The 23,412-nt window shown below is 40.2% G+C and overlaps 2 protein-coding genes and 1 pseudogene across 8 annotated transcripts; 2 read left to right on the top strand and 1 right to left on the bottom strand.

Annotated features, from left to right (window-relative positions):
• Positions 1-229: 229 nt before the first annotated feature.
• terb1 (telomere repeat binding bouquet formation protein 1) lies at positions 230-12,777 on the bottom strand. 5 transcript variants are annotated; one of them, XM_044194824.1, is made up of 22 exons: positions 12,674-12,777; positions 11,851-11,893; positions 11,603-11,713; positions 11,240-11,371; positions 9,340-9,471; positions 9,020-9,080; positions 8,756-8,874; positions 8,464-8,592; positions 8,191-8,343; positions 7,964-8,095; positions 7,640-7,765; positions 6,899-7,041; positions 6,419-6,804; positions 6,259-6,329; positions 6,038-6,115; positions 5,299-5,535; positions 3,932-4,015; positions 3,494-3,559; positions 3,360-3,401; positions 2,281-2,357; positions 706-861; positions 230-584 (listed from the first exon to the last, which is right to left on the bottom strand). In XM_044194824.1, exons 2-22 carry the CDS (start codon positions 11,885-11,887, stop codon positions 552-554), a joined length of 2,505 nt encoding a protein of 834 aa, XP_044050759.1. In that variant the 5' UTR covers positions 11,888-11,893; positions 12,674-12,777; the 3' UTR covers positions 230-551. The 5 variants fall into 5 exon arrangements, 4 of the variants coding, with proteins under 4 accessions (XP_044050759.1, XP_044050761.1, XP_044050760.1 ...); XR_006377835.1 differs by lacking the exons at positions 2,281-2,357; positions 12,674-12,777 and having other exon boundaries at positions 11,851-12,579; XM_044194826.1 differs by lacking the exons at positions 11,240-11,371; positions 12,674-12,777 and having other exon boundaries at positions 11,851-12,575.
• Positions 12,778-12,823: 46 nt separating this feature from the next.
• Positions 12,824-17,227, top strand: pdp2 (putative pyruvate dehydrogenase phosphatase isoenzyme 2). Of its 3 annotated transcripts, none has more exons than XM_044194831.1 (9): positions 12,824-12,958; positions 13,374-13,512; positions 13,644-13,826; positions 14,048-14,167; positions 14,261-14,547; positions 14,655-14,760; positions 15,590-15,826; positions 15,931-16,230; positions 16,372-17,227. In XM_044194831.1, exons 2-9 carry the CDS (start codon positions 13,432-13,434, stop codon positions 16,645-16,647), a joined length of 1,590 nt encoding a protein of 529 aa, XP_044050766.1. In that variant the 5' UTR covers positions 12,824-12,958; positions 13,374-13,431; the 3' UTR covers positions 16,648-17,227. The 3 variants fall into 3 exon arrangements, with proteins under 3 accessions (XP_044050766.1, XP_044050764.1, XP_044050765.1); XM_044194829.1 differs by having other exon boundaries at positions 13,611-13,826; XM_044194830.1 differs by having other exon boundaries at positions 12,835-12,958; positions 13,377-13,512; positions 13,611-13,826.
• A 145-nt stretch (positions 17,228-17,372) lies between these two features.
• On the top strand, positions 17,373-23,335 carry LOC122875162 (annotated as a pseudogene).
• The last annotated feature ends 77 nt before the right edge of the window (positions 23,336-23,412 follow it).

Here is a 23,412-nt window from a genome sequence, read left to right as displayed (position 1 = left end):
TCATCACTAGGTGGTGTCACAACAAAACAAGGACTTTAAAATGGCCCTTACTCAAAGATTATACATCTAAGTCACTCAAAATCTGGCACAATTCATCCTTACAAAAAGTCCCATTGGTTTCCGATTTAGTGTACCAGCTACGTATCTAATTTAAAAAGTTAATGAAAGTCTGTTTGCATGAATCAAATACGAAAACATACTTGACAGAGAAGACACTGACAGAGAAATTTCAGAATCTCAAACACCTGTTTTAATGCTTTAAAATATGATAAAAAGAAACAATTAACAATATCTGTCAAAGCTCTAAAAACTGCTGCAAAAACAATTTTTAAGACAGTGCAAACCATATACAAAGTACTAAAAATCTATATAAATACTGAGTACAATATATTATAAGTATGTAGTGAAGTAAATGCTTCTTTGGATTTTTTCCAATAAATACAGAGTTTTAAACTGAAGAGAGTGAAGGTATTTTATTATCTAAATAAATAAAATCTAATATTAACAGAGAACCATTATCAATGGGTTTGCCCAGGATCTCAGGACCAGGATTATGCACAGCCAGCATCCTGGACTTTACCTTTCTGAAGGCAAAAAAGCAAACAAACAAACAAAAAAACAATCAGGCAGTTAATCTAAATGCAGTATGACAATTATGATGGAAAATATCAAATAATTTACTTAAAGGGTATGTTCTCTTGTTACCATTAGCCGCCTGTATTTCTTGGCCAGGTCAACATTGGAGCGTCCAGGTTGGAAGGGGTATGACCACAAGATGGAGTTCCAGGAGAAGCCAAAAGTCTTCACTCCGCACAGTAGGTAATGCACCTCTTCACGGCTGAAGTCTTTCCTCTTCCTTCTCTAAGAATGATAACAAGAAAGGCAGAAGAGACAAAACTGACATTGTATTAGATGGACAGGAGAGTGTGGATTATGGGACAAATCACATGTGCATGGATGCACACTTGACAATATTCAGTACAATACCTGTGCCTCTTACGTGTAGTTCATCCTTTCCCAAGATATCTGACTGCCTCACTCTGCTTGTGCTCATTAAAACACTTGGATTTAGACCTGTTACTGCCTTCTCCACTGACACATGGCCTAGTTACTAATGCTCTGCTTAATAGAATAATAAAATCTAAAATAGATGAAAAAGGAGAAAATGTGCTTGCAAACTTTTAATTTTTTCATTTAGTTATTCCTATTTAAAATCATGTGCTAAAGATGCCTGTGTGAGTAATGTTAATAGATCATACTGGTGGTTTTGCAAATGTCAGCCCATTAACAACACATGACATAAATCACTCCCAGCCATTCTGCAAAGCATATTGTACAATTTTAAAGTGATTTTCCAACCTCCATGCAGCAATTAGTTTCAACTTATTTTAGTATGCTATTAAAATCAACTTGTTGAGACTTGACATTTCATGTTGTTACATTTCATGTCTCTTTGTTTTAAAGTTGCATAATGATTGCATGGTAGTACAGTTACAAGGACCGTTTTGAAAGTCCTTCTGCTGGTGTGTTCAAGGACGCTCTGACATCTGTGTTTTAAGACTCTGCTACCTTTTCTAGCGCAAGACATGACCAAATTCACATGATCATTTTCAGTTTCTACATGCATAAAATAATGCAGCCAGTTGTTCACTGTGCATCTCAAGCAAAGTTTTAATTGATTTTCATATTGCAATGAAATGAAGTGAAACCTTTGTCTGCCTGAAACTGGCAGAAACTTATCGGCAGAAAACTACATACATTTTGTAGTTGATCGGCTAAAACTTGCAATTAACAAATAAATTAACAAAACCATAATAATCCTTAAACATTATTATCACATTATCTTAACATTAGATTTTTACCTTAGGTAATGTATAGTATGTATGTATGAAAAATGCAGCATCCCTGTAAATGAATGGCATTCATTGCCTCCAAATTTCTTTCCAGTTTAGTAAAATACGTACATACATTCAAACATCGTTTCTCCGAGGATTAGATTTCACTTTAAATCAGTTTTGCATCTCAGTATTACTGAGCGTGCAGGCAATGATATGAGGAAGCAGCGTGAGAGCTAAATGATTCTCAGGAATTGAGCAAACCCAAAATGGTCCTAATGGAAACTGATTGTCAAATCCCACTTTACATCTCCTCCTTTTATTACTCAAATATTTTTTACCACTTCAATGCCCTGCAGCATACAATCGTGGCATTAAAAAGGCTAACAGGCCGTCTAAATATCAATACATACATTTTTGACAAAGAAAATATGCAAACTCTTACAGTGGAGCAGTGATCTGAGCTAGTCGTCGGCTCATCATCAAGAGCATGATGTCCACTATTATTCCCTCCTCTTCTCTCTGTATTTGAAACATTAAACAGTGTTTGTGTATATGTGAAAAAAAAAAAATACTGAGAGAACGCCAGGTTTTTACAACTCATTCTGTTACTCAACAACACATCAACTGGCCCCAGAGTATATGGAGAGACACTTTCTCTTTTCTCTCTTGCCCTACTCCTCCTTAGTGTGATATTACATCACCAGTTATGGTTAATACAGCTGCCCTACAAACAACACAGGAGGAGAAAAATGACTGATGAAGGAAGAGAAGACAAGAGAATAGAAGGGGATGAAATGAATACAGGAAAAAGTGTAACAGGGAAGAAGAGAAGGTTGGAAAAAATAGCTGGACAAAGAAAGAATGAAAATGTGGACTGTGCAGTGGAAGAAAAACTAGTTTGGACTCACAAAGTGAGCATAGGAAAATGCATTTGGCTGAGAGGTTTAAAAATACAGTAAATCTCAGCATGACAGCACAGAAAGACTGCACTCCACAAAAGTGCCTCTGCATCTATGTTGCAACACTACAGCAACTTTTAGGCTACAGAAAGTCTGACATCTGATGTGAATTGGCAACATTGGAAAACAGAAGGACAAAAAGGAGATGGATGGCAAATATGACCACAAAATGTATATATACTTTTAGCACACAGTATAGTGAATGAACATGCAAAACCATAATGTGTAACAGACTAAAATGCCTCTCCTTTTATTACCATGTCAGTGGCATAATACAAAAGCATCAGAACACACCCTTTCAATCTCTCTCTCTCTCGCTCACACACACACACAGTGTTATACAGAGTGTGAAACAGCTTAATACAGCTGTGCTGCTCTGAACCAGCTCTGGCCTGCACTGTGAGAACACTGGCTGCAGTTCAACATTCCTTCTGCTCTTTGGTTTGTCAGCTGCCAAGAACACACTGCAGAGGACAGCTCCCACCACAGGCTCTCAATCATAACATTCACACACACTTAAAGTAGTCCACTGTAAATACCCATGTCAATATCACATATCTACCTTCAGGAAGACGAGACTTTTTCTGGGGAGTTAAGCCTGGACCTGAGAGGAGGGGTGATGAGATCAATGCTGTTGAATATGACACATACAAAGGACAACAATGAGATGTTGCTGTGATAATGTCACATACATACCGGTCTTGTTATAAGAGGTCAACATGTCCTTTTTAGCTCCTCTGTGCAGTGGAGTCAAACTGATGCCTATGATAAGCGGAAGAAGAAGACACCCCAAATTACACACCAATTACACACTGAATATTGTGCATATATGTGAGTTCAGTGGCCTGCATCTAATAAGATCAGGCAACAGCTTGCAAGTATTCAAATAATTTGTTTAGCTTTTAACAATTTGTTTGCGACAGACAAACTGTTTTCTGGGCTTGTGTTATGTTCCTTAGTTTAGACTTGACTTGCATAGTTAAGAAGACATGTTTTGTCTTTCTTGTGCATCATTTTTGTATATCTGTGCTATTGTTGATTTTTTTAATCTAGATAGGCTCATTCCCTACAGTCCTTTAAGACATCAGTGTGTTAAAAAGCTATATTAAAATCCCCTTGCTGCATAATTCTTACCATTGTGCTTCTTCCAGTGATGTTCTGGCAGGGAGCTCTTGCCTTTCCCTGCTCCTTTACGTACAGGAGTCAGGCAGACCTCTTCTACAGTGGAGTAGAAGTCAACATTTTATAGAAGTAGGTAAAGAGAATAATGTGTGTTTCATACTGAAGATACTAAAGTAACAATTAGGAAGCAATGTTCAAGGAAAATGAGATTGCTTGATTGGAACAGTTTGGAACAACAACACGCAGGAGGCATGTTTACTGTCTGAAAGTTTCTCTCATTTAGTCAACTCCAGACAGGATCTCATGTATTCATTGGTACATTCATCTTGACTGAGGTAATGCACTATGATAAAGTTCAGAGGAGATGTTAGTAGTCTCCATAGTTTACAAATACAACCTTTTAATGCTGTCAAGCATGAGTTAAGCACAATAACCATAATTCAGTGTACCTATAGCGTGGTGTATATTACACAACTATGTTTTAATCTCTGTACATTATATTATCCTGCAAAATGCAGTAATATTTAGTCCATGTTGCAGTAGCAGGTTAGCCAGTGCTAGCCTTAGCAGGTTATAGTCAGTAGGGTAACAAAATGTAGAACTTGAACAGTCATAATATGTCAAAAAACTGCTAAAACAAAACTCAGTAGAACAAGCACTCACACATAGGTGCCTTGTAATTGTGAGCACCCACTGGGAAATACTGTGGGGTGAACATACAAAAGATAGCATTGAGTTTTAACTGTGAGGAAAATTTGTGTCCATTCCTATATTTAACTTTGATACAAAGTGCTTCATTTTGCATTTCTTTGTGAACTGGCTGTTATTCAAACCAAGGCCACTGCAAAGTGAGCAAAACACTTTCCATGAGCAACCAGACTTGAAAAAAAAAGTGTGTTTAATAAAACATAAAGAGGGCACACATAGAAGTTGTAGCGACTTGCAGTGACGAGTCAAATGACCTCATTCAACACAGTGGTGAGTAAGCCACATGGTAGCTGTGGGGCTTTTCTTTGGTACTGATTTTTCTTGGTTGATTATCTGTCCTATTTGAAGATAAGGTGTTTTTTTTGAATGATGAACTAAATTACCTAATGTTCTATGGTCATGTGAGAAAAATAATCTGCAGTAAACCACAAAAGTACATTTTGCTAACACCTTTGCTAACTCTAGGAAGCACTCCACAGTTGGGGAAAATAAATAAATACAAATTAAATTTGCTCTAGTTAGCACAACTATCACTTCCATAATCCTGTTGTGCTTTACAGGAACTATTGGTGTGGCTGGAATATAGTCTTTAACCAATCAGATAACGAGACTGGAACTACGCCTTTCGGTAAAATTACTTTCTGTGCATTTCAAATGTTAAAGCTTCTTACCGCTCAAGTTTTCCCAGCCTCTCTGTGGCTCTGGTGCTGACACTCTCTCAGAGTCTGGGTCTGTCTGCTCCACAGTGTTGTCTTGGTACTCTCTCCTGAACAGAAGGTTGCAGTGATGAGTCCTGAACCGCTCTGTGGCCTCCTGGAGAGCCTTGTGCATGTCACAGTTGTGGTGGAAGGAGCTTTGGAGAGACATAAAAGTGCGACTGGTCACCTCCTCAAAAGGCAACACACAACCTAAAGGAGAGGAAGAACAGGGATGCAAGGATTTAACTTATGGCTTTACAATAATCTAACTGAATGACTCCTTATAGTTTAGAAGTATAAATACAATGATGATTATTTGAGTGGGCTTATTACACAGTCCCAAGCTTCCCAAGTAAGCCTGGACATGTAGAGGACAAAGAGTAACACAAAATGTGCTTAAAATAACACTGCACTACAATACACTGAAACAGAACTTTACATGTCTGGACTTACTTTGTTATAACTATAAGTAACCGAAATTCTCTGGACCCAAACTATCCCCACAGCCTAGATCTACAAAAACTCTACAGTGAAGATGTCTGGTTTATTCTTCACATTAAGGTCAGCAAAATATTGAAAAAAGACAAATTCCTTGTTGTTAAAATATGGTATAGTAAAGGCTGACCCATACACTATGCTTGAACTCTCAACAACCATTTGATAATAAAAGATGGAAAGCATTTCACTGAGGGGCAGCATCATGTTCTCCTACCTGCACACCGGATATGAGAGAGTGAATGTTCCTCCACTGGGATTTTCCCCACCTTACTCATCTCACGGCCCTGCAATTCTTAACACAAAAACATATTACTTGAAAAAACATGTTAGACACTACTCTACTGAAAACAAAAATTCAAGCAAAGGCATTTTTTAATAAATTTTTTTTGTCTTTTTTATAACAGTCTGTTAAAGGCATGAAGCTGTGACTCTTACCTTCTTCATCAGTGCATTTAATCTCTTTTGGTACACTGTGCCTCACTGGTGCTGGGGGCTTAAACAACTGACTAAATAAAAAACAAACAAAAACAGACGAAACAATAATTATGAAGCCATCATTTCATTTGAGTTTTCAAGCAATCAATAGTCTACTGACTTGTCTGCTGTATGAGGCTCTCTGCCTCCCTCTATTGATCGCAGATGGGAAGACATTAGAGCTCCAGTACCCTTGCACACTGAACACCACACATCCCCTCCATTGGTTTTAGCCCTCTCTTCCTGCATACTTAAATTGGAGTTCATGTTCTTCAGTTCACTGTCTTGCCCATTCTTGAGCACGTGTCTGACAGTTTGAGGTTTAATGTTGTTGTCACCCCCTGCTTCTACATGCTTAAGAGTGCTGGTCTGTCTATATGCTGTGGGGATGGTTTTAATGTTCTCCTTTGTCTGCAGAGGCAGAGGTAAGGCAGGAAGTAGAGATGGTTGGCCTAGCTCTTCAGTGGAAGTTGATGTGTCTGTGTATTCTTGCTTATCCTCAGCCTCCTAAAGATGAACATAAGCACAGAGTCACCTGAGTCATCACACTATCTGTACATGCTAATTATACTGTGGCCATGTGTGTGAATGTATGTCTGACCTTTGCCTGTCTCTTCTCTAGCAGGCCAATTCTGTGCAGCAACTCTCTTGCTGAGGTCCTGAAGCCTTCCATGTTTGTAAGGGGCTCCACATTTTCACCCTCCCCCTGTCTCGCTATTAGACCAGGTACTCCCAAGGACATGGCTTCACAGACAAAGACAAACAAGTCATTATGAGAGCTCCATATTCTACATTCAACAGCACATATTATTCAATCACTTATTCTCTTTATCCATTTGATCTCACTTTCACTCTAATAAAAGTAGAAGTAATCTACAGAACTAATTTAAGTATGCAAGAGTTAAGTGAAGGGAATGCACACTTAAAGGGTTAGAGAAGAAATGAACCCTGGTCTTTACAGCCTCAAGACCACAGTGCTACACTGAGCCACCCTGGACCCAGAGTTTCCACTTAAGGCTTTCCACCGTATCTGTCATTTCTCTTTAATATGCAAGAGTAAGCAAGCTAAATTAAATGACCAATATTTCAAAAGTTGAATTCACAATTGCCCAGTATACAAGTAAACATAGGGAGGAAGGGACTTTTAGTCAGTAGTGCAAATAAAGCACCTGTATTACTTGCTGAGTGACGGTACTAAATAACAATGTCACAGAGTGACTTTGAACCCATAATAATATGAACTACATTATGCTTGGAATTATGGTCTATGGTCTTCTAAAGAGTCCATTTTACATGATAAGACTACAAGACTACAAGATATAAAAAAGACTGCTTGACTTACTGGCCTGTTTGCAGGTCTGCAATATGAATGTAGCAGCCTTCCTAACCTCCTCACTTGTATCGTCTGTGAGTAGCGTTATGATATGGGGCAGGCCTCCGCACTGCACCAACTGGGACTGTTGCTCCTCTACAGACAGGAAGAAACACACAGTTGTGAAAAATCCATGAATAGCATAATTACTCATGTTGTACTTTCAAGGGAAGACTGTTGAAGACTGTAGCAGTTGGTGAAAGTCTCTAAAGTGTATAAAATCTAAAGTTGAAACAAACTCCAACAGTACTAGAAAATATTAAACACAAACAGCACACTACTGTCAAGTCTTACCAGAGGCCTCAGTGCAGTGGCCCAGGGTGAGTAAAATAGAGAGCCTGTCCTCAGGGTCCAGATGTGGGCTAGCCAGCAGGGAGAAGAGGTGGGAGACCACACCATACTGAGCCAGACCTGAAGCCAGAGAAGCTACAAAGAATAGATTGTGAATGGAGAAGGAGACACTTTGGTTGTTTAAGTGAACTGTTAAGGTGTATGTATGTGTGTGTGAGATTGATACGCACAGTTATCTGTGATGCAAGCTGACAGGGTCTTGGATATAATGACAGAAAGCTGGCAAAACAACAAGCTTGTATCTGCTGCAGAAGCAAGACAAACCAGTGCAAGAGTGAGAGTATCCAGACCCCCTGAGACAGAAAAACTCTCCTGAACACAGGCTGCAAAAACAAAGAAGTGATGAACATTTAATCACTTGGATTTTAGTGTCAATTTAGATGTTTTACATAAACATAGAAAACCACAGGTTTAGCACAGGCCATTATACATCTTTTACTTACAGTTGTTGGCAACTGTCATTGCTATGAAGGAACATATGGGTTGAAAAATCTCAGTGCGTGGCAAATCAATCTGCTGAAGCCAGATTTTTATTATGGGAAAGGCTGCCACACAAATACGCTGACCCTCATCTGGAAGACAAAAAAACCCCCACACAATTGAGCAAAAATGTTTTTGCTCTTACTCCAGATATAAACTTAACACAGCATCCTGTGGTTTGACTGGATGGCAAGAGCATCAATGTTTTCCATATTAACTGCTCAGTACAAGACACAAATACACAGATGACATTACCATTCTGAGGGTTGTTGACACATCCACAGAGGGCACTAGACACAGATGCCCAAAGTTTGTAGGTTTGAGTAGCATTAGCTGCTCTCAAAGTAGCCTCTGTGGAGAGGGGGAAAGTGGCCCTGCAAAAATATATACTATTAAACGTATATGTATGTGCTTTTATGAGTGGGTTTTTTAAATTACATTTTTGGCATACCTATTTAAACTTGGTGTGACTGATGTCTGACTACATAAGATTACAGAGCATTTAACACTGCAAAGTACCTGAAGAGGTCCAGTAGAATATCCAGGCAGCCAGTGGTTTGAGCTAAAGTCTGTCCTGTTTCTGAAATAGCACACAGACACATGAAGGCTACAAAGGTCTGCATAACAAAAGCAAGCTGATCATACTCTCAGAAATCTTAGATCAAATTTACTTTTTTCCCCCCACTACAATTTGTTCCACGTATATAAAATAGCTTTCATGAGTTTGAAACTAAACCAAAGAAAATATCATGTAAAGTGACAGAAAAACTTGCACATAAATGGGACAACTGATCCTGTAGCTTTAACTCATTATGTCAGTTGAGGAGCCTTGATCTTACTGTTGTTGGCTACCAACACAGACAGCAAATAGACAGACACTGTCTTCTGTGTCAGCGGGATGTCTTCTTTCATCAACCAACCAGCAAGGTCTACAAAGGTCTCTTTTCTGCACAGAGAATTCTTGCAATACACTACCAGAAGGAAAGATAAGTAATGCATTATGGATATGTAAAACTGTCATTTACTTAAAAATGACTTGCAGTTGAAAATACCACATTACACCAATACAGTGATATTATATACATATAACTGTACACAGGCTTGTTGTACACTTGTCAAATAAAATACACATATGCTGCATCTCAATTCAGGACCACAGCCTCTGATGTCTACATTTCAAAACAGAACATGTCATTATGGGTAACAGGGAAACAAAGCTATCCTCTGTGTGTCCTTTGCAGCTTTTAGTATCCCACAATCTACAGAACTAGAATTACCGCCCTGCGGTTGTATGCCACTGCCAACCAGTCAAACTGCAGTTTACATCCATGTCTGTTCAGACTCATATATGTAGTGAATACTTGGAAGGAATTGAATAAAAAGGTTTAAAGTGTATTTTTTTGCTAAATGGAAGTTATCACTATATTAATGATACATATGTATGATTCCAGTGAATATACATTATTGAATTGATTAATGAAGGATAATAATAGATGCATTGGCTAAACAGGTGCACATGTACTTGATTACTATGTAAAGATGGATTCTTATAGAGTATAGCTACACAAAAGGTGGTGCTTTTGTTTTCTCCTGGCTTTTTTAGATGCAAAGCCTCTCTATGAGCTGTAGGTCATGAAATTTACTCACTCACTCACAGGATCATGATTAGCTAGGCACGCTCCAATACGTTGTTTGGAGTCACATGATTCTGATGATGCTCAAAATTCAGAATGAGGCAGGAAGTGAAAGGCAGAATGGACGAGATGGAGGAAAGCCTGTACTGTGCTAGTTATTATTTACTTATTGTGTCATCCCTGTCAACATGTGTGTGAAATCTGGAATCGCCAAATTAATTCTTAAATTATGACTAAAAACCTATTTTGAGTTCACAATGACCTTTGACCTTTGAGTCAAAAGCATCACTTATTCTGTCCAACCAACTATGAAATATAGTCACAATCTCTCCTGCTGGTACTGAGTTATGGTGTTGAATAATGGCCAAACAAGGACATCTGATGTCACAGTGAATTTGACCTTTTACCTTTTGGGTAAAAAAATGCCATCACTTCATCATTGTATCTCATTAAACATCGGTGTGAAATTTTGTCATAATTACTGCATAAATTCTTGAGTTATAGCCAAAAATGAGTTTGTCAAAGTTGAGGTCACAGTGACCTTTGACCTTTGAGTCAAAAGTATCACCAATTCATTGTCCGACCAATTGTGAAATATGGTCATCAATTCTTGAGTTATGGCCAAAAACGTGTTTTGTGAGGTCACAGTGACCTTGACCTTTGATCACTAAATTCTAATCAGTTCATCCTTGAGTCCAAGTGGACATTTGTGCCAAATTTGAAGAAATTCCCTCAAGGCGTTCCTGAGATATCGTGTTCACGACAATCGGACAGATGGATGGACAACCCAAAAACATAAAAATGGAAAAAAATGGCAGTTATCTATTATTTATTTTAGTGCCTAGGTTTACCACTGATATTTACCACTTTGACAGCTGTTTAAGGGCAACTTTCTGCCTGTAAACCTGGAACCTAAACCTAAAAGTTGACAAGGACTACCTAAATGCATCCATAGTTTTGGTTCCTATAAGGCTGTCATTTGGGGAGGACGTGCATATTCATCCTAGGCTTCAACTGCTGCAAAGGACACAACTTTTTGGACTGTATCCTTCACAAGATGCGCCCCTGAATTGGAATTCAGCAACTATCAGACACACATGCCTACCATTGGCTTCTGCTAGCGTGCCAAGCGTAAAGAGTGCAGTCTCCTTAACATCTGAATGAACAATACTGGATTTGGAGAGGTTATACACAAATGCCACACCCCCCATTTCTCTCAGCAGGTCCACATTATCCTCTGAAATAATGAAAATTTAAAGTGAAACAGACAGTGGAAAGGTATCATGTCAAGGTGTTATGCTGAATACTTAAATATATCACTGATTAAAATTATTCGATTAAGTATTCGTCAGCAAGAAGTGTCCAAACAACAAATCTGACTGACTGATGAGGCTGTAGGATATGGTTAGTGTGTGTAGGAGAAGGGTATGGACATAGAATGTTTCTATCATTGATGGTTAACCATTACCTCTCTTTTCACAGATTGAGTGAATGGCGAGAAGAGCTTGTTTTTGCAAATCAGGACATTTCATCTGAAACTTCAAACACTCAAGCAGTAAACTGAGATCTGTCCTTGTGGCTGAAAGCAGAACGAAATCAGTGAGGTGATGGTAACCATACATACATTTGTAAATGTAAATGTATAATGTTACATTAGCTATGTCCATCTACATTAACAAAATGTGCACATGTGGAGTTAGCAACAATGTAACTTACTATTACAGGTGTTGCTGCAAACCGCTGTCTTATCCATTTCACTCTTTAAAGTGGTTTAAAAAACATTAACAACGGTTAAATGTCACCTAAGTAACAGTATGGCTAACTTAATATTACAGGAATAGCATCTCTTATTCCCCACGTCGAGCCAATCTAGCGTAATTTTGTGCTAACATTAAGAAATGCTATTCTCAAAACTAACGCTATCTAGCTAGCTAACAAAAAATAAATATTCAGCTAAATTAACTTCGGCTAAGCCAGCTTATCTTTCAAAGTACAATTTTTCTTCAAGCTAATATCCAAACTTTTGCTTCATTAGTAGCAAATCCCAAACTTTCTCTGAACAAAGGTTAGGGTAAGTTAAGGTGACAAAACATTAACTTTAGCCAATGTTAGCTAGCTATTGTGTTTGTCTTTCAGGAATCATTACAGTTGGTGATAGAACGTCGGCACTTTGCGTTACCATAGAAACAAACAGGGTGCGGCCCACTTGCAAATAAACTGCACGTTTACTAACGCTATGAGCCAAGCTCATCGGTAATAGAGAGGACAACTGATAAACTAGAAATATTATGTGTGTCTTTATACACTATGATTTAGCAAAATTTCAGCTGAAAAAAATGATGTGTCATGTAACCTATATGATTTTACATTGCTAGCTGAGGGAAAGAAGAGGGCTAGTTAACTACCAGATAACGCTTGATGCAAAACGCATAACACCTGCCATTGAGCACTATTCCCCAAGTATCAAGCTAACAAACAAATAAAATGATACATTGAGAAAGAATAAAACTAATTAGAAAGATATGGCCTCAAAACTTACAATTGAATTCTAAAATTATACTGGACCACTACATATTATGTGACTTGATGTCATCAAATAATTAGGTTTGACCTGTGAGGTCGAGCGGAAGTTGTCTAAATCAAAGATCGTCTACAAAGATTGCGCCTACAATGTTCTCCTCATACCTTTCTTTCTTCTCCCAAATGCGACCAGCAAGAACTACAACAGCGCGTCTGTTGGAAACGTCTGACGTCGTGGCGCATCGCTGTCATGTGTGGAGTTGGTGTTTGTTGATGTTGATTCATTCGTAATTGTACTAAGTTTGTACGTATTTGATTCATTTAATGTTTATTCAACGAACTTAACATATGTACCATGTCAATCTGTGTGTAAACGTTTAGCTCAAGTATAGGTTTTAGTACAAAGTCGCTAATATGTTAAACGTTAACGGAGCTATCCAGCTAGGAAGCTAACTAACAACTTTTTATGCGTGGTCAACTCAATGTTATGTAGCCAGCGTGCACCTATTAACGCCACAGAAATGTCATTAGGGGAGGCAATGCTATGCTGCTTGGTATTGTCTTATAGCACGTTGACTATGGTGTTATTATACAGCTGGCTAACTCACAGAACAACTAGCTTGCTATCTTTTTACGCTAGCTCCTAGATTGTCAAGTCTCTTAACAAGAATCGTGCTGGTATCACCATGACCTTATTAAGTTCCCTTTTCCCTCGACAGTAGACATCGGGGTGAATAAGTTGCACAACACCATACCAACAGCGTTGGATCATTAGAGATGTCTGGACGTGTGTACACCAGCATCCTTCAAAGAGCTTCAAGCTGCACACTGACACTTTCCTCTGCTACCCCATTCCAGGTTTGTGTCCTGATTGTTTAATTATTATATTTTTATGTCCCGTTTTATTTACGGTATATCATATTCTAATGTTGCCAACACTCTTTTTGTTCAATCAGTATACCCACTTTGTAGCATTTCCCTCTTCTCAGCCTCGACCAGCCCACCATTGTCACTTCTCATCCTGGGGCTCTTCCAGAACAGACCCCCTGTGCTTCAGTGGTGAGGAGTCGGGAAATTGGGCTCAAAGTGGGCGACACCTCTCGACTCGTCAGGATCTAGACTTCCAGCTCAGCCGGGTCCAAATCAAAAGTATTCTGCGAGCTAATGAGCAGGTAATGGATATCATAGTATCTCTCTTCGGGATTAGGGCGAAATTGGCACTATCTAATAAGACTTGTTGGATATGAAAACACACAGAAGCCAAACATGTTTCTGAGGTCGGAGTTGGGTGAAAAGGCTTGTTTCCCCCCTTAATCAGATATATCAGCATTACATATAGAAAAACTTTGCAGTTATGAGTAACCCTGTACACTGGTGTGTTTCTGTGTCTCAGACTGTGAGTGTGCCAGAGTTTGATGGCAGGGGACTCAGTGCTGTGAGAAAGTTTGAGAGCAACCAGCTGGCTGCTAACACACCGAATGAGGACCGTCGCAGTGCAGCCACCTGCTTACAGGTATGCATCTTCTCCCCTCTGTCTGTGCATCCATCTCCCTACTTCTCTCCCCCTTCTTGTACAATTTAATGCAGTTTTCTCTTTCTCCTCCAGTCAAAGGGCATGCTCTTTGGAGTGTTTGACGGCCATGGGGGCTGGGCGTGTGCCCAGGCTGTTAGTGAGCGGCTGCTGTACTACACTGCAGTTGCAATGATGCCAAAGCAGAGCCTGGAGGTGCTTGAGAAATGCATGGAGCATAGCAGACCTGTTCCTCCCATCTTGCAGTGGTACAAACACCATGCAGACTTTAACTATCGTGAATCTGCTTCACTCTACATTGACCACCTCAGAGTCTTCTGGCAAGAATTACTGGACAGTGAGGAACATGGTGAAGGCATGAGGTAAGAAAGCATGTATGTCCATATACATAGATATCTACATATACATATATACCTATATGTGATCGGTGTTCCTTTTACATCCTTCTATCATCTCCCTTTTCTTTTAGTCCTCCAGATGCTCTGGATTGCGCTTTCAAGCGGCTGGATGCTGACATCTCCTTGGAGGCTCAAGTCCCTCTTTCCAATGACCTGATGAAAAGCACAGCCATTCAGGTAATCTGCTGTTTTATGAGTCTGTGGTGGCCAGTGCTATCCTGTATGCTGTTGCATGCTAGGGCAGCAGGTTGAGGGTAGCGGACGCTAACAGACTCAACAAACTGATCTGTAAGGCCAGTGACATTGTGGGGGTGGAGCTGGACTCTCTGTCTCCCACCCACTCCATGACGTGCTGGTCAAACAAAGGAGTACCTTCAGCGAAAAACTCATCCCCCCCAAAAGCACCACAGAGCGCCACAGGAAGTCATTCCTGCCTGTGGCCATCGAACTCTTTAACTCCTCCCTCTAAGTTAGTCTGTATGACCCTAAGTCATTAAACTGGACATTGATCATTACATCTCTGCAATACTTGACATAATTGTGCAATATTCCATGTTAATACTCCTGTGCAATATACTCTTTTCAGTTTAAAATTCCCTATTTATTGATATTGATATTTATTCATACCTCTATTACTGCTGTGCAATATCCTCCATCTCATTATAAATAAGCTACACTTAACTTGGCAGTTCATGCACTATTACTTTATACCATATTATTATCATCAACCGGTAAACCCACTTTGTACTTCACACTTATTTTAATTTATACTTATACCCACTTGGTACTTAATTTATTTTCTGACCTGTATTATAGTGTATTATTTTTTTTTTTGCTTAGTACTTCTATTCCTGATGTGATAGTGAGCTGCTGTAGCAAAAGAGTTTCCCCTTGGGGATCAATAAAGTATTTCTGATTCTGATTCTAATAACATATGCCTTTCTTTGTTGCATGAGTGTATTCAAGGTCACACAGTGTTGATACACGGGTATCATTATCTGTCCAGGTTGCGTTTGCCGGTTGCACCGCCTGTGTGGCTCATGTTGGCACAGATGGGATCCACGTGGCGAATGCCGGTGACTGCCGAGCAGTATTAGGGGTGCAGGAGGAGGGCGGTTCATGGAGCGCTTTGCCCCTTTCCCAGGATCACAACTCACAGAACCAAGCTGAGATGGAGCGGATCAAGGCCCGACACCCACCCTCAGAGAGAGACACAGTGGTCACAGATGACAGACTGCTCGGGGTGAGAGTTCTTCATAGTCTAACACTAAACAGGCACTGTACAATTAGTTGACTGCTCAATTTAAAAAATAAGTCACTGCTCCTAAACTTTTATTGTGCTGTCAGGTTCTGATGCCCCTGCGTGCGTTTGGTGACGTAAGATTCAAGTGGAGCCGTGAGTTGCAGCAGAGCATTTTAGACAGCCTGGAGACCGGAGTGGACCTGGACTCTCTCAACCTGTACCAGTACACGCCACCTAACTACCTGACTCCGCCCTATCTGGACGTGGCACCCGAGATAACCTATCACAAGCTGAGACCTCAGGACCGCTTCCTGATCCTTGGCACTGACGGGCTGTGGGATGAACTGGGGAGCGAGGAGGCTGTAAGACTCGTTGGAGAGCACCTGAGTGGGATTCACCTACAGGTTTGTGTGTGGAGTGAAAGTGACATGTATTGTTATTCCCCTGATTAACAGCACACAACTATAAACCACTTGTAATTTTCTTGTGTTTTTATCCTGTAAACTTAGCCTGTAAAAATGCTAACTGTCCTTTCATTTTTCCAGGCTCCAGTTTCTCCATCTGAGAGGCAACTAAAATTGGGTCAGATGCATGAACTCTTGCTGAAACGCCGGGCCCGTGCTTCCCCTGCCTTAGACGCCAACGTTGCCACGCACCTCATCAGACATGCTCTTGGCACTGGGGAGCATGGAGAACTCTGCCAGGAGAGACTGGCCTCTATGCTCACTTTGCCAGAGGACCTGGCTCGAATGTACAGGGACGATATCACAGCTACTGTGGTGTATCTGAACTCTGACCTGGCCAGACCTCACCACAGCTAACAGAAGGGTTTTTACAATGGTGCACAGAGATGGAAAAAATAGCATAGCATTCAGCTCTGTGAAGATCATAGCCAACATTTTCTCTAGGCTGTCATTTTCTGGATATTCTGGGACAAAAATTACAACCTGTTACATTATTAATTTATAAATTAAATGAAGGGTTTCAGTATTATGTACAAGTAAAATCACGGTTCCACAGACTTAACATAAGTTACATATTCATAGTTGTTGCATCTATCATGTCAAAATACAGATTTTGTGGAGAAAAGCTTTTGGTCCTTCAGTGTACTCATGACATTTTATAGACATCAACTGGTTTGCATGTCAAAAATGGAAATGTAATTACAAGGCTACAGATACTTTCTTTGCTCCTTGTCTTGTATTTTGCACAGTTTGCTTTATTCAATCCATCTGTGACATTTCTTTCTGTTTGCTTTCTGTTAATTTTACCTATGTGTAAGCTGTGAAGTATACTTTTAATTTTGTGTAAATGTACTGTCTTCTGTGTGATTGTTAGATGTGTTTAAGTCGACACTCCACTCAGTGGAAGAAAGGTGCATATTAAACAATTGAGAAATTATTTGTTTTGTGTTTTTAATCAGAGACATTTGGATTAAAAAGTGATTGAAATGAAATACAGAGGCCAACAAGAGAGTTTGACATCCAAACTATATGGGAAGAAGAGTTTTCAAAATATACTGATAGCATATTAGTCGCCGAGTGTCATGCCTGAAGTGTTATGTAAACATTGCTTTTCTAAGAAAGGTGCATCACTACACTGGCCAAAAGGTGAGAGTGGGAAAGCTTCACTGCATAAACATGCATGTCTGATGCATGTTTGAGTCCTGATTCAAACAGAACAACTCTGACAAGGACCTTGAGCAGCTCCCCCCCACTGAGTTTCCACACGTGTCTGGCAGACTGAAGAGGATGAAGAGGGAGTGGGTTATTACAGCAATTAACTTTCCAGAAAATGAGAGGGTTCCATACCCCATATTCATGGTGAATGTAACCACAGTAGTATTAAGCAAAGTACAATGTTTTGAATGCTTTTTCACTAGATGCATTTTCTGTGACTAAAGCCGCCTTGACTGAAATATCTGTATTATTGTGCTTTAGATCAAGTCAAGCAATGAGGAAAAGGTGACGATAACCTACAAGATCACTGGACCAGGGGCTGATCAGCCCCCTGAGGGTTTTTTTTACGGTTGATCGGTGATCCGGGGTGCTGTATGTGATCCAGCCACTGGACAGGGAGAAGACAGCCAAATATAGTGTGAGCTAAAAAAAACCCAAAAAACTTAATCTCACTTTTTGCAGTTAATCCCATAACTATGTCTTTGTTTCTGTTATTAGAATATACAGTACGTTGTGTGTTACAGATGTGGGCCCGTGGACTGATTGAGGACATTAAGGCTGAGGAGCCCATGGAGCTCATTATCAATGTCATTGACCAGAATGACAATGCTCCAAAATTCACTCAGAACCCTTGGCAGAGTGAGCGAAGGCGCTGACATTGGTTAGAGAAAGATTCAGAAAACGTTACTTTACTTCCTAAAATGTGAATTTCAAGTCCTAATAGTCACTGGTTTATTGTTTTCCTCAGCAGATGAATCCATCATAAAGATAACAGCAGTGGATAAAGATGACCCACACACAAACAACGCTATAATAAGGTACAGGATAAAGGCTCAGATGCCTCTAATGCCCAAAGAGGACATGTTTGCCATAAACCCAGTGAGTGGAACGATCAGTGTGATGGCAGGTACACTGGACAGAGAGGTAATACAATCATTCAATGATGATACACTACTCTTCTCTTTCCAAGACTTTCTCATTCCTAATTTCCATTGCAACTCACTTCCCTGTGTTAGACTTACCCAGAGTACAAGCTGATCATTGAAGTTGCTGATATGGAGGGGGAGGGGCTAGCTGCCACCTGCACTGTTATCATTAGTGTTACTGACAACAACGATAATGCTCCACAATTCAGCTTCAAAACTGTGAGTTTAAAATGTCCAAATACTTCATTATAATGTTAAAATAAGTTTAATCTGTAACTGCATTTAGAAGAGTCTCTTGTTTTTTCCCAGATATCCACATCAGTCCCTGAGAATGAGGTTGGAGTGGAAGTAATAAGACTAAAGGTCACAGACAAGGATGAGTTAGGATCTCCGAATGCCACCACCAAATACTCAATAATCAAAGGCAACGAAGGGGGAGACTTCAGCATCACCATAGGCTCCAATAAAATGGAGGGAATCCTCAAAACAGTTATGCTTGGGAAACCCCTGTCCATTATTTTATTTAAGTCTTTGTTGTTTTACTTAACATGCAGAGTACATCATAATTCTTTCCTTGTTCTCCATCACTTCCAAGGAGCTGGACTTTGAGATCATTCCTGTCTTTACTCTGCTGGTAGTGGTGACAAATGAGGTGCCGTTTTCTGGACCAGTGCGACCTCGACAGCCACAGTCACAGTCGTGGACAAGAACGAGCCTCCTGTTTTCAGACCACAAGAGATCCATGTAAGCATGTCAGAAGATGCAAAAATAGGGAGTTCTGTGGCCGACCTCAGAGCTAGGGACCCAGACACAGCCAGGAAACAGCGCCTTAGGTAATAATAACACATACATACATACTGTTTGGATGACGTGCATGCACACAGTATTCTGTTTTAGTTCTAATCAGGTTGTTTCTCTTGGTTTTAGATATAAACTACACAATGACACTGCCACGTGGCTGAGCATTGATAAACAGGATCAGTCAAAGTTAAAAGCAGCATGGACAGAGAATCACACAATGTCAAATACAGCAAATACACAGTCCTAGTTTTGGCTTACGACAATGGTAAACTTCTACTTTTTTACCTAACAACACTGTTACAGCCTTCTTTCTTGAAGGAACTTCTTGTGAGCTGGTCAACTCTAATGAGGAAGAAGGTTTCAGGAAACTCAGGATGTCTTAAGCAGAAATATTTTTTAAAGATTAAAGCGAGGGGAAGAGAGGAGCAGTACAACTGAATCACTGTGTGTGCCACCCAATTCTGAAGGTTTCTTCCTGGCTCCCCAGTATTTAACCCTTCACTGGACATATGGAATCTACGATGTTTCCCATACAAGGTTATTCTTTACTGGCCTAAATGTGTGTAACCATCTCATTGGACCTTGAACTCTAATGTTTACCTAAGTCACATTGTAATTAGCAGGTCGCATGTAATACATTCTAAGGAGGTGCCAGTCTGTCTCTCTTTCTAAGTCTTAGACAGAGAATGCTATCTTCTGGCCTTGGTTGTCTAGGCAACAGCTCTTCCTTGCTAAGCAGCTGTCGTCATGCACATACGCAGGAGACAGTAGAATGAACTATTGCTAGAAAGACAGTGGTCATTCCATTTCTAGGTTTGCACGTGACTCCAAGCTTGACATGTGTATGACCTGCCCCTTACTACCATCTACCCACATAGGACCCCTTAGGAAAATTCCTTCACACTTTCCATTTGCCAATTTTTATACCTGACTGAACAATAACCCTGCGTCCTTCTCTTTTCATCCTTCTAGATACTGTCCCAGCTACTGGGACAGGTACGCTGGATGTGAGTTTATTAGATGTGAATGACCGTTGTCCTGTGATCAAGCAGAGGAAAGCCAGTCTATGCGATAGTGACCCTTTTCCTGCCCTGCTGGATATAACGGACCAAGAAGGACCTAGTCATGCTGGACCGTTTATTTTGGAGCTTCAAGGAGAGCACAGGATCAACTGGACTATTAGCACCAATTCCACAAGTAAGAAATCTCATTAATAATATACAAACCCAATGACAAAAAAGTAGAAGTTGTCATTTAAATGACTACTACTAATCTATTCTTGCAAGATTGCAACATTTTAATCACATGCTGTATCACTTAATATAACAGTGATGTGCCAGAGGAAGTCCAACTCTCCATGACACACGAACATAAACACATATTTACTCAAAACTCGAACCAAGCACTCCTCAAGTGTTAATTCTGCATCTTTTCGCATCTTATCTTGCAGGCAATGTGGCAGCCCTGGCCCCCAAATGGGAATTGTCACCTGGGGTCTATTATGTGCTGATGTGTATCTATGATGTTGGCATGCTCTACCAAGACAGCACAGTGGAAGTAGAAGTGTGCCCATGTCAAGGTGCTGTCTCTACCTGCTTCATCCCACGTTCTGCCCCTCGTCTGCACATTCCTTCTCTTGCAACCTCAGTTCTGGGAGCAATTTTTGGACTTCTGTGAATGTAGCAGGTCTTTCTTACTCACTGGATGTCTTAAATTTGTTTTGGTTCACTTGTTCTGTCTTTAGTTGCTCAGATTTCTCTGTTGACCGCAGTACTGCTCTTGCTGCTGCTGTGGTTGCTGAGAAGGACAAGGAGGGCGGAAAAGAATGTCCCTCTTCGTGAAGACGCACCCAGAGACAACATCTTCTACTACGATGAGGAGGGAGGAGGTGAAGAGGACCGGGTAGGAGCAGCAGGTTTTAATGCAGTTGTTATTGCAAAACATCTGCGTAGTCAGATGTCTGCTTACATTGGATTATAGAAATATTCTATCTGCCTAAAAGTGACAGGAATGGAAGTAGTAGGGACCTCACTTTGTGTTCTCATCACATTTTGCCCTTGTGCGACCTAAGAGAAAAATAAAATAGTAAAGTAAAATAGTAAAAATAGTAATAGTAAAATAGGCCAGAACATGGTTGGTGAGTAAAAGTTACTCAACATTTTTGCTTTAGGCCAATTGGACTCAAAAGGCACTGCAGTAGAGGCTCAAACAATCTACACGGTCTACCTTCAGGCTTACACTCTTTAACAGAGAAGTAGGCAGATTCAGCAAAAGGCAGAAGGTGGTCATGAAGTAGCCTGAGAGTCAGGAAAACTAAGGCAGGCAGACTAGACAGGAGAATGGCTGGACACCTACAGCAACAAAGCAACATATACAATGTAGTAAGGGGATGAACGTTGACTGAGGTCGTGCAGGAAGTTGAGTGATCCAATGGCTAGCAGAGGTAGAAAGCTTCCTGAGGGCAGCTGGTAGGTGGAAGAGGAATAACCAGGTGTGGAGTAACAGGAGATACCATATTAGTGATGCAAGAAGGAGAGGAAACCATGACACACGCACAGCAGCACATGCCCCCCCCGTGAAACAAATCTTCAGTCATGCTAAAGTCAGAAACAAATGTTCTTTGTTGCTCTATATTTTTATGTCAGAATTGTTTCAGTGGGATATTAGCAAATTATTTCCTCTTTTTGTCTTTAGGAGTATGACCTGAGCCAACTCCACAGAGAGCTTGATAACTGTCCTGAAGTCTTCTGCACTGATGTGCTTCCTACTGCCCAGAGCCACCTGTGCTACCGCCTACAACTCCAAGCCAATGAAGAGATTGGCAAATTCATTGAGGATGTGAATGATGTTAAATTTTATGTACTAGACCTATAGTATGTTTATAAGAATATCTTTGGTATATAAGTGTGTAAAGATCTACAGAATGTATCAGTGCTATATGTACTGTATGTTTGTGAGTGCTCACTCTCCCCTGTAGAACCTGCACGCTGCAGATAGTGACCTCACAGCTCCTCCTTATGACTCTCTTCTGGTGTTTGACTATGAGGGCGTCGGCTCAGAGGCGGGGTCGCTCAGTTCCATCAACACCTCAGACTTGGATGAGGAGCAGGTCTTTCAGAGCCTGGCCCACTGGGGACCACGTTTCAGCAGGTTGGCTGATCAGTACACAGGCAGGTTGGAGGAGGATGATGACACAGATACACTGCCAGGAAAAACAGAATGGGTCTGACATTCCCCTATGTTTTTATAGATCCTCCAAATTTGTGTCCATCTGCCCAAGGTCCTGAGAGTGCTGTATGACCTCTTTCTGCTGCCTTCTGTGGCTTTTTTTAGACTGGGTTGTGGTCTGAGGTGGGAGATGCTCATGCTCTGGTCACGTGTCATTCTTAGCTTTCCTGGCTTGTTCATTGCACGGGCTTGTTGCCGGAATCTGCGGGTAAACGATGACATTTACAAACCAAATTATATTTAATACTATGTGTGTCCTGAGCTTACTGAAAATCAAATATTCCACACATGATTGTCTCCATGATGTCATATTATTGTTACTTCTTTTATGCCAAAATCTGATTGCACAAATAAAAGTAAACATTGTTTTCTCTGATGATAATGACCAACAGCGTCATGCCACTGGAATTGGTTTATTCAAAGCTACTTTTCAGAAAGGTAAAAGTGGACGATATTTGCAGGGATTGAGTTGGGTACTGTGTTTATAGCATACAACTTACTGCATTGGCAGGCCTGTGATGCAGCTCACAGGGGACTAACATTAGACTCCACCTCAGCATGTAAGAAGAAATGATCTCAACAACAAATTTAGAATGATGTAGTGATACCAATAAAATGTGTTTGTATCAAGCCTGCTGCACTTCCATTAAACACTCACACTTAGCCACTACTGAGAGTCTCGGGAAGGAATATCTTAATGACACAGACCAACGAGCCCAGGCTTTCTGTATCATCTTTGTAATCCTGTGGGTTTTTTTTTTTTACATAGTTTTATATGATGTCTTTACCCTATTATGTTTATCCTCATAACATCTTATCACATATTTTTAACATTATTTTGTGGTCCCTTGTTTTCATTTTTTATATTTTCTTTATTTTTTTCCTGTTTCATTTTATTTAATTGTTAAAATCTTTTTTGAGAGTGTGTTTAAATTTTGCTTCACAAATAAAA

This window comes from Siniperca chuatsi, linkage group LG4 (genome assembly GCF_020085105.1).
Source record: "Siniperca chuatsi isolate FFG_IHB_CAS linkage group LG4, ASM2008510v1, whole genome shotgun sequence".
Lineage (NCBI taxonomy): Eukaryota > Metazoa > Chordata > Actinopteri > Centrarchiformes > Sinipercidae > Siniperca > Siniperca chuatsi.
Note: the sequence above shows the minus strand (reverse complement) of the source record. Positions and strands in the feature narration are given on the sequence as shown.